This window comes from Fusarium sambucinum, chromosome II, assembly GCF_050947815.1.
Source record: "Fusarium sambucinum isolate potato_lamoka chromosome II, whole genome shotgun sequence".
Lineage (NCBI taxonomy): Eukaryota > Fungi > Ascomycota > Sordariomycetes > Hypocreales > Nectriaceae > Fusarium > Fusarium sambucinum.
In genome coordinates, this window is record NC_139293.1 from 7,946,837 (window position 1) to 7,962,472 (window position 15,636).

Sequence of the window (15,636 nt, forward strand, 5' to 3'; positions counted from 1 at the left end):
TTGGACTACCACAATGATGAGGCGTCAAAAGGAAACCCAACTAAATCTATGTTGTAGATGTCAATCTCGTTTCAATGGATCAGCGCTCATGTCAAAGCACCGACTCAACTTACCGTCATGACAGGGCTCAAGAGCAAGGACAAGGACAAGGTCAGAAGATCTGATCAACATGTTCTCACATCATTTCATCAATTGAGTTTGAGCTTGATCGATCAAAACCTGGGCCTCGGGTCTAACATGAACCCTGACTATTACGGTATCCTGGTCTAGGTCTGGACAGCCCCAATTGGCCATCGCCAAGACAACCTAGTCAAGTTAAAGACCTTCCTTTTTCGAAGGAACAGTCTCCTGAAAGATCGACAAGCCGCAGGACCAGTTCTTCCTTTCCGCGATTTAGTAAACCTGTCAAAAGTCTGCAACGTTTCTGCAGGAACTTTTTTGTGGCGGTCTCAAAAAGATCGTAATCTCTTCTAGACTGGGGTAGGGGGATAAGACAAGCCAGTTCAGGACACGTACAGAAACGGATCTGCATGTAGACCTTGACCTTGACATTGGACCAGGGTATGAGCTTCACCCGAGCGACAGTCACATGCTTGTTGGAATGAGTTTGACACTCAAACCGACGATTCCGAGACAAGATGCAGGGGAAGAATGAAGGAAAATGTCTGCAGTGTCTCACTGTCAAATCCGGGTTACCGAAAAGCTGGTACTTTGACATCCTATCGGAAAGAGAATTGATAGAACCGTCTCAACCAATAGGAACAACAAGTATCAAAAACAACTCATTAATTATCATTTAACTACTTTGGGGTATGTATCAACATCTCTATCCGCTCAGCGCTCATCTAAGCCCACGCCTCCTTAATCATATCAGCAGCCTTCTCACCAATTCCATAAGCAGGCATCTGGGTGTGTCCATTGTTTACGGTAGGCATGATGGAGCAATCAGCAACTCTCAGCCCCTTGACGCCGTGAACCTGCAGCTTCTCGTCAACTACAGCCCTAGGGTTGTCCTTCTTTCCAGCGGCGCAAGTTCCGCTGGCGTGGTAGCACGTCGTGGCGTTATCCTTGACGTACTCCTTCCAGTCCTCGCGTGTCTTGTGCTTGTGGTGCACCAGGTCAGAAGGCCATGAGCCCTTGACAATGTCCTTTGTGCCAGCACCCTCGACGATGATCTCATTGCCGAACGCGCACGCCTCGGCGAGGACTTCGAGGTCCAGAGGGTCTGAGAGGTAGTTGCAATCCACCACAGGGACGGCTGTGGCTTCGGCGTTGCGGAGAGTGACGGTACCGCGAGACTTGGGGGCGAAGAGCTCAGCAATCATGCTGAATGCGTGGTTTCCATTGACAGGGAATTGGTCGAACTGCTTAGGGCCACCGTAGCATTCAGTAGTGAAGAACTCGATTTGGGGCTGCTTGGGAGTCAGGCCCATAGGATCACGGCCTTCCTTTCGGGGAGCAGAGTTCCAAATCTCAGAATCCTTAAGACGCTCGTCAATTCGGGCATAAGCAAAGATTCCAAAGGGGAAGGCAGTCATGGGACCCTTCTTCTCCTCCTTCCACTGGGTGAGGGCCTTTGACAAGGCGTCGCCGTGGTAAACGAGAGAATCGGTTGTGATGCCCTCCTTGTCTGTCTCGTAGAACATAAAGACGATCAAGTGATCCTGGAGGTTCTTTCCGACACCTGGGAGGTCAACAAGGGTGGCAATTCCATGCTTCTCAAGCTCATCCTTGGCACCGATGCCTGATCGATTAAGAATGTTGGGTGAGCAGTAAGCTCCTCCGCTAACAATAATCTCCTTAGAAGCCTTGAGCTCGACGAAAGTACCATCAGGCTTGACAGCTCGAACGCCAGTAGCCTTAAGCTCACCCTGGGCGTCCTTCTCGATAAGCACCTTCTCGACGTGAGTCTCAACCATGAGGTGGAGGTTGTCTCTGGGCTTTTGCTTGGTGATAAAGTCTGCACTTGTAGTGCGGAGACCTTGGTGGACTGTTCTCACTGAGTGGCCGCATCCGTGGGGGTTTTTGCCAGTGGCGAACATGTCGTGATCCAGGGGAAGACCCTTTGATACCATGGATTCGGCGATCATGTTGGAGATGGGAGCCAAGTCATGGGGCTCGGTGTGAACATGGCCTTCATATCCATGAGATCCCTTGGTCTCTTTGAACCAGTCTTTTGTGTGGAAGTTCTCAGCCTATAGATCATGGTTAGTATTCACGAAAGTATGCAAGTTCCTATCGCATATACCTTGGCCATATACTTGAACATGTCATCGCCGCTCCAGCCAGGGAGGTTCCAGTCATCATAATCTTGTTTCTACAAAACAATTAGTCATGGGTATGATGAGTACTAGCAAAATCGCAAACTTACCATTCCCTTAACCATCAAGGTACCATTGCATCCTGAAGAGCCGCCAAGGAACTTGCCTCGACTGAGCTTCACTTGACGGTTGTTGACACCAGGGCCTTGTGTAGAGATGACATTCCAATCAGTCTCCTTGTCAAAGTTCTGAGACCATCTGTCCAAGAGTCAGTCAGTCAGTCATTTACAGTCACATACTGGGTCACAGTATAGGTGATCAGATGTGGTCAGATACTTACCCTCCAACCATGTGGACATTCTCAAGATGCTCATTGTGTTGGCCAGCCTCGATGACGAGGACCTTGACATTAGGATCTTCAGCAAGACGTGCAGCAACAACACATCCGGATGTACCGCCACTGTGATGAAATGAGTCAGTAAACTGTTGGTTATGCACGGCAGTGATATGGGCCAAGCTTACCCGCAGACGATAAAGTCATATGTTGTTTCTGGGACAGCCATGTTGCCTTTTTGCGTGTATAGTATAGTTTGATAAGATAATGAAATTTTTATATTACGAGGAAGAGGAGATATATGGGATACAAGCCACGTTGGACGGCGTCTATGATTCTCTTATAAGGGTGTAACTTGGGCCAGTTCCACCACAAACTAACTAGACTACCCCATCCAAAGGAATGAAAGTGGTGCCATTCAGTAGCCTTGTCCCTGTCCTGTCTTGCCTCTGTCTCGCCTTACTATTGGGAGGTTTCATGGGGTTGGTGGAAAGGAAAGGGATTCATTGCATGAGAGATCCATCATACCAAACCCAATAAAGACGCTGTTCCTGAGTACTTCAACCCGGTCGGTTTCCCAATTCCTTGAAAGGGCCCTGAAGAAACCTCAGTTTATCGGAATCGGAATGCCGAGAACGGAATCGTCGTTAGCAGTGTGCCTGCTAAGTACTTAAGGTGCTGCTTTGTGTAGTACAGTACAGAGTAGTAAAAGGCAAATTTACCACTTGACTAAGCGTATTTAACCCCAGAAACCCTCGACGTTTCTACCCAGTTGACCAATCGGGGATGGCCCCTGGGTATAGTCGTTCTGATGATCAACAACGTTGCATTGTGGGCCAAAAGAAGCATAAAACCATTCAAGCTCTGCCCGGGCCTTTCAATCCCCTATTTTCACGCATAACCGAATGGCTTGGCTGCAGGGTATATGTGCTTTGAACTTCTTCACGATGCATGCATAGTACAATCTTCATGTACATCATGTCTTAGTTTCTGATAATAGAAGGACAGAAAGAATAGCAAGAAACGCTGACATCGTTAGAGATACGTATACCATACTATACCAACATAGAACTTAGTCTTGAAGATCCTCGTGTTCTAATAGGTCTATCAAAGTTCAAAGGCTGAGTTTAGCTCCAATTTCTCCAGACCTAAGCTAGTTCCACAACTAGCTAAAGGGACGCATCAGTGGATCAAACTACAGAAGCACGTCCTGAAATTATCCTGTAAGTGCGGATCCGGATCCTTTCTTGACATCAACCAACCATTCCTTCTCATCCTTGACCTGCCTTATGTATGGATCTGAACGGATACTAACCTGGAACACCTCCCCTAGTTCAGTTATCTCCGCAGACAGTGCTGATCTTTGGCCAGGGTATTGACTAAGTTGAATCCATTGCCGTGACGGTTCAATTCGAGCAGCATAGCTCGAGAGGCATTAAGTATGTATAAAAGTACTCTGATGCTTCTCCTCTTTTTCTTTTCTTTTTACAAGGGACAACCCAACAGTGTGGATCTGCATATGCAATGCATGTATCGACCAGGTTTCTGACCAAAAGGAAGGATTTGGAAGCGAACAACTCCAACACAGCTGTGGAGTTGAGGGAGATATGATTCGATTTGTTCAGAGAGTATTGCCAAGGGTCAAGGATCAAGAGTCAGAAGAAACAGAACTGCAACGCAACAAGTGCCGTATATACATAGTAGTTACATGCAAGTAACAGCTCCCGTGTAGAAGCAGGAACGTGTATGCAATTCCCCCATCGATACCATATACACCAATCATGATCAACTGACTCATGCACTCGGGGATACCAAACCTCTCAGGGTCCACCAGACAAGGTATCTAGCGGCACGGCGGCAAAGGGGAAGAGGAGGGGCGAGTCCAAGTTTACGCAAGTAAGGACTCTCAGATGAGGTCAATCTACAGGACAAGGCAAGGCGAGGCAAGACCACGAAATGGTCAATGCTGCCTTGAAACTCGGAGGAAAGGGGCCGTGGGAAAATCCTCCAGGATGTCAAATACTGGCATCATCAAGATTCACTAGCTAGTTGAACCAGGCACTACTCTGTATGTTAATTAGTTCATAACATGGCTGTCCCTGCTATTCCCATAAACTGTCCAGCACTCTAATTCCCGAATCACATAAACGCGGCTTGCATCTACCTATCACTTACATTGGCAGAACTCAATCTCTTGTCTCATCTGCATCTGCATTTTCAACCTCGTCAGTCCTTACCAACATGCCCGCCTCTCCCTTTCAGACAGAAGCTTGGATAGAGTACGGCCTCGGTACTCTGATCCTTCTTCTTCGTTACTTTGCAAGATGGAAAACAGTTGGCTTCAAAGGATGGCAAGGAGATGACTACTTTGCTGTTGCTTCGTTATTCTTTTGGACAGTATGTTCTACCTCGTCACTGTTACCTCAAATGTCAAATTCACACAACTAATCTCTGCAGGCCGAGTTGGTTATGCTGGAACTAATCGGTCAATCTGGAACCAACATCGACGTTACCGACGAGATGGGTGCCAACTTGACAGCCGCAGAAATTGCCAAGCGAGAATTCGGCTCAAAGTGTCTCCTTGCAGGATGGAACTTTTATGTTACTCTCATCTTTTGCTTAAAAGGAGTCATGCTTTGTCTATACAGCCGCATGACGTACGAACAATTCTTTTCTTTCTCCCCTTAAAATTTACTAACATAAATTGTTTCTAGCTTTGGACTTTGGCAGAGGAAGTTTGTCATCTGGACGCAGATCGGTACCATCATCTCTTATCTCAGTGTCATTGCTGCGATTTGGGGCCATTGCACTCCTGTTCATAAGAACTGGCAGGTTTATCCCAACCCAGGCGGTAAGTTTGTCCCTGTCTGTTGGAATATTCGAGTCTTATAACGTAATAGATTCTTGCACACTGGCCGTTGCTAATTACCTTACCCTGGTCGTGTTCAATGTTGTGTAAGTTACTAACTTCTGCTCTGTCCCTGTCCTCTTTTGCTAACAAACATTAGAACCGATGTCTTTATCGTTTCTATCCCCGTTCCTCTATTGTGGGCAGTCAAGCTCAGTATCAAGCGAAAGTTGTTGATTGGAGTTCTCCTTTGTTCCGGTATATTTATCATCGTCGCAACAATTCTTCGCTGCGTCTTCTCTCTGCGGTAAGCACTCTAATCCACGATCCTCTTCCAATCTTTCTAACAACTAGTAGGGATATTCAGGGTATCAACACGTCGACCATCTGGGCCATCCGAGAGACCTTCGTCGCCATCATCGCTGTCAACGCCGCCGCAATCAAACCCCTCTTCTCCGCCTCCAAATGGCTCGTCTCTAGCAAGGGCAGTAGCCGCGACAAGGGAGGCAGCAGCTACGTCCACAAGCACGGCCACGCTTTGGCGACCATCGGAGGCTCTGGCATCTCAGGCGGCATCTCTTCGAACCGACCCAACAAATCAAAGTACATGACGAAACTCGACGATAACTCGAGCGAGGAGCACATCGTCGGCAAGTCCGGGTTTATGGGTTACAGCAATAAGGGTGAAGTTCAAGCTGGAAGCACGCTGAGCGGGCGCGGCGACACTCGGGACGGTATCATGGTCACTCGAACATACGAGGTCTCACCTGCGAAGTCAACATTAGATGTTTAACATGGTCAATTGGGTTATGGAGTTTTGGAAAATTGGATATACCAGGTGAAATAAAGAGTTAATGTAATACAAAATACTACTTCAGCATAGCAATTCATGCTGTATCAAATCAGAGCACCATTGTTTCATTCATTATCATGTTTGTCTTCTCGTCTACTGCTTTAAATAGTCCAATCTACGGCCAGTTATGCGGCCTGAAAAATAGTTGTTCAAATCGATCTTTGGAGTTTTCACAACACCTGTATAAATCTGCATGCTACGGATCCTCTGCCGCTGCAGTTGGTTCTGGATTAACTGGATCTCAACGGGCTTGTCTCGGCAGTCATTAATTAGGTAGCAAAGCGTAACGCCCAGTCAAGTTAGTTGACAAAGCGTTACCCTAACCATAGTCTAGTTCCAACAGTCGTCTAGTAGGATTTGACGTTGCGTTAGAGTCTCAGCTTCAACTAGCTACCGCACCGTCTAATTACCGTCTTCCTAGTCACATCAAACCCCTGCTTGAACTAAATTATTCTTCTTTTTACCGCGTCAAGCCCGCTCAGAGATCCTTTTCCCATGTAACATGATTCGGGAATAACTTGGCGTTTTCCCTACTATGTACTCTCAAACCCCTTCTAGCAGGGACTTGACTTTTTCGCGTCACAAGAAAAATACAAGGGTGTGATGGACCTTGTCTGCAAGTCTAGCATGGTATAAAGTTCCTTTGACAGGGGCCCTTGCTCTGTATCACATCAACTTCCTGACGTTTTGTGCACCGAGCACTTTGCTTTTTCTTGCTTCTTCCTTTTACCCGGAGGACTGGTTCCTGGTAGATTTCAGATACACATGCAATATCTGATCGTTGGGGAAAAAGAAAAAAAAACGACAACACACAGAAAAAAAGTACCTGTCATTGAGAGATCGTCGTCAGCCCTTCTTTGGAGACTCCACGTGCTTCTTCATCGAGATTCAAGCCAAGACGATTCTCATTCCTTATTGAGAACCATGTTGTTTATCAAAAGTGTTTGTGTTTTCGCCCTCAGATACCGACTTAGCTGATCCAAGGCTGGCTCGAGTCAGTTTGCGGAGTGGCATAGTCATGTGTATGTACACAAGCCAAGTCCAGGCTTGACTACCGACAATTGTTTATTTACGAGTCGTAAAGAGAGGCTGTAGATCAAATCAAAAGCAATATGACTGAATCCCTTGTTCATTGATGTTCGTTGTCGTTGTTCATGAGATCAGCCTCGAAGAAACCTAAAGATCCAATCATACCCGCTGAACGGTTTGCATTCTTCAGCATTCGGCTAAGTGGTAAGACCTAGTTATCCCTGACGATTCTGAACGTCTTTGACTGCCTCATCAACTCTCAAACTTGTCCCTGACTACCTTCAGGTCACTGGAAGAGGGCGGCCAGCCTAGCAGATAAGTTGGCCTTATCAGTCTTAGGGTACAAAAATAAGTAACCTAAGAATCTGATCTAAGTCGTACAAGCTAACCTGTTGATTTCGTCCCTTATGCTTCAAGGAATTCTTCTGGTACCTTGAGGAGCGGAAGCGTTGTTTCACCCGGCCACTAGCACCGTATAGTTATACTGGCCTCCTAAAAATAGACCTGGACGTTAAGAAGTTGACAGAAGGTTAAATCGAATATCTTATAATCCTGTAATCTCTATATCCATTCACATGTTGTCGTTGTAGCTCCAATGCCGAACCGGGTTCCTTTGTAAGAACTCCGTTCATTGATTGATACATGTGTGTGTAAATCCATAATTCCTTTAGTTCTTTCCATCCTTCTCTATGCCACTGAAAAAACTCTGAATGGAAGGCCAGTAGGTGTAGTGCACATAAACATCAGTAGCGGCAACAACTGCGATGCCTGCCTTGGCGTACCGTTTTTTCTGAGGGGAGAGTCTGTTCCATTTGCTCATGAGGGAAGATGGAGTCCTGTTGCTCATAACAGTGTTTTCCTTGGGCGCGGTAGTTGAGATATACCTGCGAGCGCCCTGTAGAGCTGAGGTGGAGAAGCGGGTGGTGATGGTGGACAACATGTTGGCGGGGTTGAAGTAAGTGAAGATTGTGGTTTGTTGAACTATTGGAATCGGTTTTTGTGGTAAGAGATGATTGTAGATTCAATTGATGATTATTTTCTGATGTTTGTGATTCTTCCAGTTCCAATCGAGTTACAAACAGTCTATATATGTATCTTGAGCAACATAACCCTTACAACTAATCCGTCATGCTTAACCGTTAAGCCTAACGATCCACAAACGCCTCGCTTTTAAACATAATCACCATTACTCCAACATTACACATGACTTCATCAACCGCTCGGCCGTTGCGGTCGATTCATCGTCAGCGGTTTAAACGGTTTTCTCAATCGGTCCATCGTTGGTGCCGGCCCCAGCCCAACCGGTCGTCGTACACCACCATTCGGCCTGACCGACATAAACGTTGTCGCATGAAGAGTTGAAGCAGGCTTGTTAGGCATGACTTCTTGCTCGGCTTCTTCGGGCTCCTTTTTCGATGGAGGTCGTGGAGGTGAACTAGAGAAGCAGGGATAGGCTTTCTGGGGCCCGCCGTCGTTAATCTTGGGCACGTTAGGCTTTGCTAGAGGTCGTGCAGATGGTAATTTGTGTTCCGCCAATTCAGGATCAATCAATGGCTTTTTCGGTTCAGGTAGTGATGGCAACCTGCTGTCTTGTCGCGATAAAGCAGATTGATACCGAGTCTGTGCAAGAGACCTACTCTGCGGTTGCGGTTGCGGTTCGGGCGGAGGTTTAGGGGCGTTTGGTCCTTGATTGAGCCATCCAAGCATACTTTTCTGGCCAACGCCTCGTTTGGTTGATCCCTTCTTTGGTCCTGACTTCGAACTGGCTGGTTGTGGTGCAGCAGCTGCCGCAGCATCAAGCGCGACTCTGTGAGCCCCGGCGGTTGTGAAGCCTGGCAAAGCAGCGACTGTAAAATCAGATGACTGTTCCATCGTTGTAGCATACTCTCTCTGCCAGGGAAGCTCATCTGATTCATCATGGGAAGTCGTAGAGTTTGAGACACGCTGCCGCTTCGGTGCGCGAGAATACTGTCGACCGGATTCCTCATCGTACCTTTCGACATTCTTGGGGTCAATAGGATCGGTTGGGAACTTATCGTCTTCGACTGAGAACATAGGTGGGAGCTTTCCAAAAACTTCCTTCTCAGATGGAGCGTCTCGACCAAGAATTTTGGCAACACCTTCCACAACTGCTCGATCGAATGATGGGCCCTTTTTGGCAAACTCCTTGGACGCGAACGGTGCAACAAAAGGTGAAAGCTCGACTTTGCTGCTCATTCCTTGGGAGCCGTAGAGTGGGCAGCTTAGATACAGCAGTGCTTGCGCCCGTGTCATTGCTACGTACAAGAGGCGTCGCTCCTCGTCTATGTCTTCGGATCTCGAGTGAGGTATTGATCCGGTGTAGACAGATGGTACAAATACAACAGGCCATTCTAGCCCCTTCGCAGCGTGAATTGTCGAGATTGTGACCAGGGATTTCTGTTCTGTTGTGTTGCCCTTGTTCTGCGCATCCGACGCCAGCGACACGTTGGCCAGAAAACGGCCCAACATATCGTCATCCTTAACCTGATCCATGTCGTCGATTTCGGGAAGCGCATCTTCGTCTGGTGCACCGAAGTCTTTCATGAAATCGCTAACCAAATTGATGAATTCCTGGACGTTGGCCCATCGTTGTTCGTGCTCTTCTGTGTATTCTTCCTCCAGGTACTTCTTGAAATCGAGGTGCGTTAATAATTGCTCTATCAAGTTAACCAGCGTAACAGGGCTACTCTGGCTGATTTGGCTGGCTTCTTTTTGTAGACTCGTAATGGTACGGATGAGTTCTGTATTGAGTTTTTGCTCCATTTTAGGTCTGATGTTGGCTTTGGCTTTCCGATTGCCTCTGCAGTGTTTCAGAATCAAGGTCCAGAGACTCATGTCGGACTGCTCTGCTTCTTCGATCAATGACTTGATCGTTGCCTCTCCAATACCTCGTCGGGGTACATTGATGATCCTGGCAAGCGCATCATTGTTGTCAGGCTGACTGACTACACGGAGATAATCGATTAACACTTTAATCTCCTTTCGTTCGTAGAATTTGTGTCCTCCAATCATCCGGTATGCGACGCCAGCTTTTCCTAGAGCTGATTCGATGTGTCGGGAAAGGGCAGCAGATCTCAAGAGAATTGCAACATCCTCAAACTTGAGCATATCTCCAAACATCATGACCACTCGCTTGATCTCTGAAACAATCCATTCGCCTTCAGCAGACGAGCTTTTCAATGTCCTGAGTACCGGTCGCGCTCCCTTGGTGTGAACTGGTAGTAGAACCTTCTTGTATCGCTTCTTGTCTTGCTGAATGACAGTAAGTGATACATCAAGGATGGACTGTGAAGATCGATAATTTTCTTCCAGTGATATTTCGTCTGTATTTGGATATTCTCGTAATAAACGAAAAAGGTTCTTGACTTCGGCCGAGCGCCAGCCATAAATACTCTGATCGGGATCGCCAACGATCGTTATTCGTTGTTGTGCTTGGGCGAAGAGTTTCATAAGTTCGTATTGAATGCCGTTGGTATCTTGATACTCGTCGATAAGGACAGTCTGGACGTTGGATACGCATGCCGGGTGGTCTCGGAGTAGTTCGACGCATTTGACCAAGAGATCGTCGTAGTCCAGTAGGTTCGACCTTTTTAGTTGAGCCTGGTATTCCTGGAAGCATGTCCTTAATGCTGGGTTCTCTTTTCTGCCTTTCTGTGTTGGAGGTGGCGCCATGGCATTTGGACCTTTCGCCTTTTCTTTGCTGATCCATGATTTTGCGTGATATGGTTCGATATTAAGTTCCAGCCTCTTGCAGATTCTCTGGATAATTGCCCTGGAGTCTCCATCGTCTGCGATGCCGAATTTGGAGTCCAATCCGATTCGGTTCCCGTATATTGATAGATATCTTCGAGAGATCGAGTGAAAAGTTCCAAGTACAATCTTCTTTTCGCATTCCTCGCCCAGTGTTTTCCCGATTCGCTCTTTCATCTCCCTGGCGGCTTTGACGGTAAAAGTTGCGACGATGACATCGGAAGGGCGGTAGCCAACGTTCTGGATAAGCCATACTACTCGCGATGTAAGAGTATGGGTTTTGCCACTTCCAGGGCCGGCGAGGATGGCAACGGTCGATGCGTTTGAAGTTACAGCGCGGCGTTGCGCATCATTCAACGATTGTAGAATCGCATCTTGTGCTGTTGAGGACATGATGGGTACGTGGACGAATCCACGGGATATTTTCGTTCTATCAAAGAGAAAGGTATCATTGAAGTATGCAACCCATGCGAGATTGCTCGAATGGGAGTTTAAAGAATGTCAGCTGCCGCTCTATCGCTTTCGGTTGAGGGGCTTGCGCGTTGATGGAGTAGCCAATGTATCTCGCGACGCGACAAGGATTTTCGCGATGTCACGTGAGAGTCCGACATGGCAAATGTCGTAGGGTAGGCCTTTGAGAATTTCCATCTACATTGCCTTGATCATCAATGTTCACACTGTTATTGTTTACGAATTAATTCAATTTTGTGATATAAGAAGTCCAGTGATGATATCCAGCCAAGCTAGGATAAGCAGCAGTTGTGATCAGATTGTTGAAGCGTGTATAGACTGCTCGCTTTGACGAATATTATTTGTGATATGCTACGCTGACCACATTTTGTTTCTTCAGATCACATCACAAATACGCTAATACTGTACATCATTCATCACTATCACTATCATGGCATCACGCATCAGTCACCGCTAGTCAACTCCAAAAGTTCGTTGCAACTGTGATATCCCACTACAGCAAGTGATTGATCATTAAGACTGAGAAACAACCAAGAGAGTTTCTCACAACTGTTTAAATGGGTCAATAATGTAGATCTTCTCTCTATTGATAACGGCATTTTCCTAAGCTTTAGAGTATTTTCTACGCAAATTATACTCGGGACTTTTCGATAACCTTTTTAAAGGTGGTCTTCATTGTGGATATCAGCAACTCATTTCTCACTTACACGATAGTCCTCACCGCATCAACACATTTTCATTGTATCACCACCGAACATGGTTCTGACATTGGAATCGTCATGTCTCCAGCAAGCAACTGCCAACCATATCACCAAAGTAACCAACTCAGGATAGTATGAAGCTACAGTCGTGCGATAGTAGTGCAACTTTACACAATAAACGCTGTGACGAGCTATTTCATTCGATGAGATGAACAACGCCATTGATTTAGCGATGCCGAATAACCTGATGTCACACGAAAAATAACACCTCATTTGAAGACTTGGGTACATCACATGATGAATAGCTGAGTGGGAATATCCCACATGGTCCAGGGCCCGACAGGATGGAAGATGCAGGCAACACACACAATTGGGCCTCAAAGTGACCCTAACAGATTCGTATCTGCCGTTAGCTGATGATAGATCAGCGATTCTTACTTTTTACTGGTCAGAACCAACGTTGAAATTCAGGAACGTCAATTTAGTAGACAACCCCTCTTGGTGGTGATAGCATGGGATCGCCCCCGCCCCGCTCGGAACCCTTTAATGCCAGAAAAGACAACCACAGAGAACTCTTTAAAGTAAAGCGAGAAAAACACTGCAGTATTCAATCCCGGTATATTGGATCACAGAACCAACCAGAGATTGTTGCTTGTGGGTATCGGTGGTTGGTGGATGGCAGCTCAACACCCAATCATCCACTAGCACACTATGTCGCCCAGCGGTTAACCATCCAATCACGTCTTGTAGATGGCCTCGTCACACTTCGACCCTCACATATCGCCTGCAACCACTGTTGCCCATCACCAAGGGTATCGAGCTATTCTCGGGCGCCTGCTCATTCATGCGTCTGCGATTCGACCGCTCCTAGACCACCGGCTTGCTCTCTCCAGCGACTCAGCGTCCAGCCCTGGATAGTCCAGCGGCTAACGCATGGTGATGGACGATCATGACCCAGCCCGCTATATACCTCGTTGAGACCGCAAGTTCCCTCTTCCGTGCATGATGTTCTTCTAGTGTTTCGTCTCGTCGTGTTCAGGAGGTCACATCGCACAATTCGGGCTCCTCCCATAAAGAATAAGTGTCTCGCCTTGGACCTCGTTTCCCATGATGCTTCAAGACGGTGCTCGCTTGTTACTTCTGTCCGGCCTGCTACTACTACTACTACAACACCTGCCACTCCTTGCATCCGCTCAACCTGGACCTCTTCTATCCTCGGTGCTCGAAGCTCGGGACACAGACAAGCCTATACCAGGAGGACCTGTAGACACAACATACCTACCCGCTCAGATCGGTGGTATAATCGGAGCATACGCTGTATCATTGGTGCTGGTCGCCATAACATTGCTTGCTCTGTCCAAGAAGCGTCGCGAACATATAGCAGCTGGCCTCGACGAAGCCGACTTTGTTGTGCGCAAAGACATTGTCAGCCCCGACTTTCCCCAGGAAATACCCACGTCTCTGAACATCATCACCGATACTTCGTTCGTCAAGCCAGGCTTTCCGGATTTGCAAGAAGGCGGCGTTAGCCCGTGGATTCACCCATCACCAAACTCGAGCATCGGAGCACCAGGAACAAACCCTTTCGTGGATCCTCGCGTTGTCGCAGTCGACAGAGTCATGGCTCAATCTCAGCTTGAAGATATGTACAAGCATGTACTGGAGCACGAGGATGCAAAGAAGCGAGGACTCGTCTACGAAGTTCCTCTTCCTCCTAATGCTGCTCACCACCAACCACACCCTTCAGCCTCTGGGTCAGCCTTGTCCTTAAAGTCTTCAGTGTCGTCGCCGTCAAAGAAGGAAAAGACCAAGCCGGCAACGCTCAACCTTTCGGCCTCTCGTGAAGAAAAGACCCAGTCAAGGACCTCTTCGTTCCTCTCGGCTCTCCGATCTCCAAAGAAGAAGGCGATGAAAGGCATGAGCATCTCATCACCTCTCATGACTCCTCAGACTGGTGAATTCCCCCGCCAAGAATACCAAGAGATGAACGCGATTCCTCCCCGACAATATGCCCCAGCTGCTCCGCCTCCGGTCCCCACCAACCAAGTCCCATACGGATCTCCGACTGTCCCGGCCAAAATCCACGTGCCGCTCCCAACGCCGGACATCTCGCCCGAGAGTGTTTTGAGTATCGATGAGCGCATCGGAAACCAGTTGCCCCCTCCTGGTCACCACCGACAGGTATCGTATGCGCCTTCGGAGCGTGACCCTGAGTCGGCCACTTCAGAGCACTCACAGGTGCCGCTGGTCGGTCTGCCATCGTCCCCCAAGCCAGGTGCACGATTCCCATCTCTCCCATCTCTCCCCGCGTCCCCCAAGCCTGGTCAGACCTTCCAGCGCGCCAACGCACCCACAGCTGTCCGCACTGGAGGTTCTCTACCCTTGCGTGCCTATGAGCCGGCGCTGGCGTCGCCTAACACCATTGCCCAGACTACCAAGCAGACCGTGTTTGAGAGAAAGGGTCCGCTGTCGCCCAGCGGAGCAATGACTCCTCACACAGCTGGTGCAGTGCCATACTCGCCCTACCAGCCCTTCACGCCATGCATGCCAGTGACACCGTCACTCATCACCAAGGAGGACCGAAAGAGGATGAGACGTATGGTGCCCAAGACACCAACGCTGGAGATGGTGCAGAGCTCTGATGATGTATGGTAAACGAAACTGACGGGTCGTTATCGGTTGGAGTTTTTGTGGGATGGTTTATGGGGTATTGCATTGCATTGTTTTCCTGAGATATCACGGTTTATGAAGAGATTGGATGGATCCTCCTGGCTCAATGCCTCATGTCTAGTTTAGAGCTGACCCACGGGGGCTCGCGGGGACTTATTATCAACGGCCGCAAGGACCAAGCAACTTTATTTGCTAAAGACCTTTTTTTGTGTATATCAAATTATTTCTTCAAAATACGAATTTGGTTTAGATTGAATCGAGTTCAGATACATGCTACATTAGATGTTTCCAGGATGCTTAGTTTTACAACGCCTTATCGTTGTGAGTTATCGCTAATCGGTAATAAACAAGCCATTTTATGCAGAGTCGTCATTAGAAAACATCAAGCGTTGAAACTAACAACTGACGCGAGTTTGATCTTCGATATGGATCTTCCGATTTAGCCTCTTACGGAGTACGATGAGGAAAATTCCGCAAAAGTGCCTGAGGGTATCGGGCAGCTGAAAGGAAGCTATGATGGATCATTTCGTGGCGGTGGGGCGACCTGGGAATAGTTCGCAGTGGCGGTGCCTGATTAACGGTAGGGCAGCTGAGATATCTGCAGCTAAGCATGATACGGAAACAAGTCTGGGACGGGTCAGATTGCACTTTGATTTTCTTGTTCAGCTCTGCTGGTATCCGTTGATACAAAATGCAGT

General features: G+C 47.7%; 4 protein-coding genes across 4 annotated transcripts; 2 read left to right on the forward strand and 2 right to left on the reverse strand.

Moving 5' to 3' along the window:
* Nucleotides 1-845: 845 nt before the first annotated feature.
* FSST1_009531 (GMC family oxidoreductase) lies at nucleotides 846-2,824 on the reverse strand (the record flags this gene model as incomplete). Its single annotated transcript, XM_083226514.1, has 5 exons — nucleotides 846-2,195; nucleotides 2,249-2,317; nucleotides 2,372-2,519; nucleotides 2,602-2,721; nucleotides 2,784-2,824. 5 exons carry the CDS (start codon nucleotides 2,822-2,824, stop codon nucleotides 846-848), a joined length of 1,728 nt encoding a protein of 575 aa, XP_083085492.1.
* Nucleotides 2,825-4,836: 2,012 nt separating this feature from the next.
* Nucleotides 4,837-6,236, forward strand: FSST1_009532 (uncharacterized protein; the record flags this gene model as incomplete). Its single annotated transcript, XM_083226515.1, has 6 exons — nucleotides 4,837-4,992; nucleotides 5,053-5,252; nucleotides 5,310-5,446; nucleotides 5,496-5,550; nucleotides 5,604-5,750; nucleotides 5,801-6,236. The coding sequence occupies 6 exons, from the start codon at nucleotides 4,837-4,839 to the stop codon at nucleotides 6,234-6,236; spliced, it is 1,131 nt and encodes a 376-aa protein (XP_083085493.1).
* A 1,756-nt stretch (nucleotides 6,237-7,992) lies between these two features.
* Nucleotides 7,993-11,489, reverse strand: FSST1_009533 (P-loop containing nucleoside triphosphate hydrolase protein; the record flags this gene model as incomplete). Its single annotated transcript, XM_083226516.1, has 2 exons — nucleotides 7,993-8,306; nucleotides 8,543-11,489. 2 exons carry the CDS (start codon nucleotides 11,487-11,489, stop codon nucleotides 7,993-7,995), a joined length of 3,261 nt encoding a protein of 1,086 aa, XP_083085494.1.
* A 1,889-nt stretch (nucleotides 11,490-13,378) lies between these two features.
* On the forward strand, nucleotides 13,379-14,923 carry FSST1_009534 (uncharacterized protein; the record flags this gene model as incomplete). Its single annotated transcript, XM_083226517.1, has 1 exon — nucleotides 13,379-14,923. One exon carries the CDS (start codon nucleotides 13,379-13,381, stop codon nucleotides 14,921-14,923), a length of 1,545 nt encoding a protein of 514 aa, XP_083085495.1.
* Between the last annotated feature and the right edge of the window lie 713 nt (nucleotides 14,924-15,636).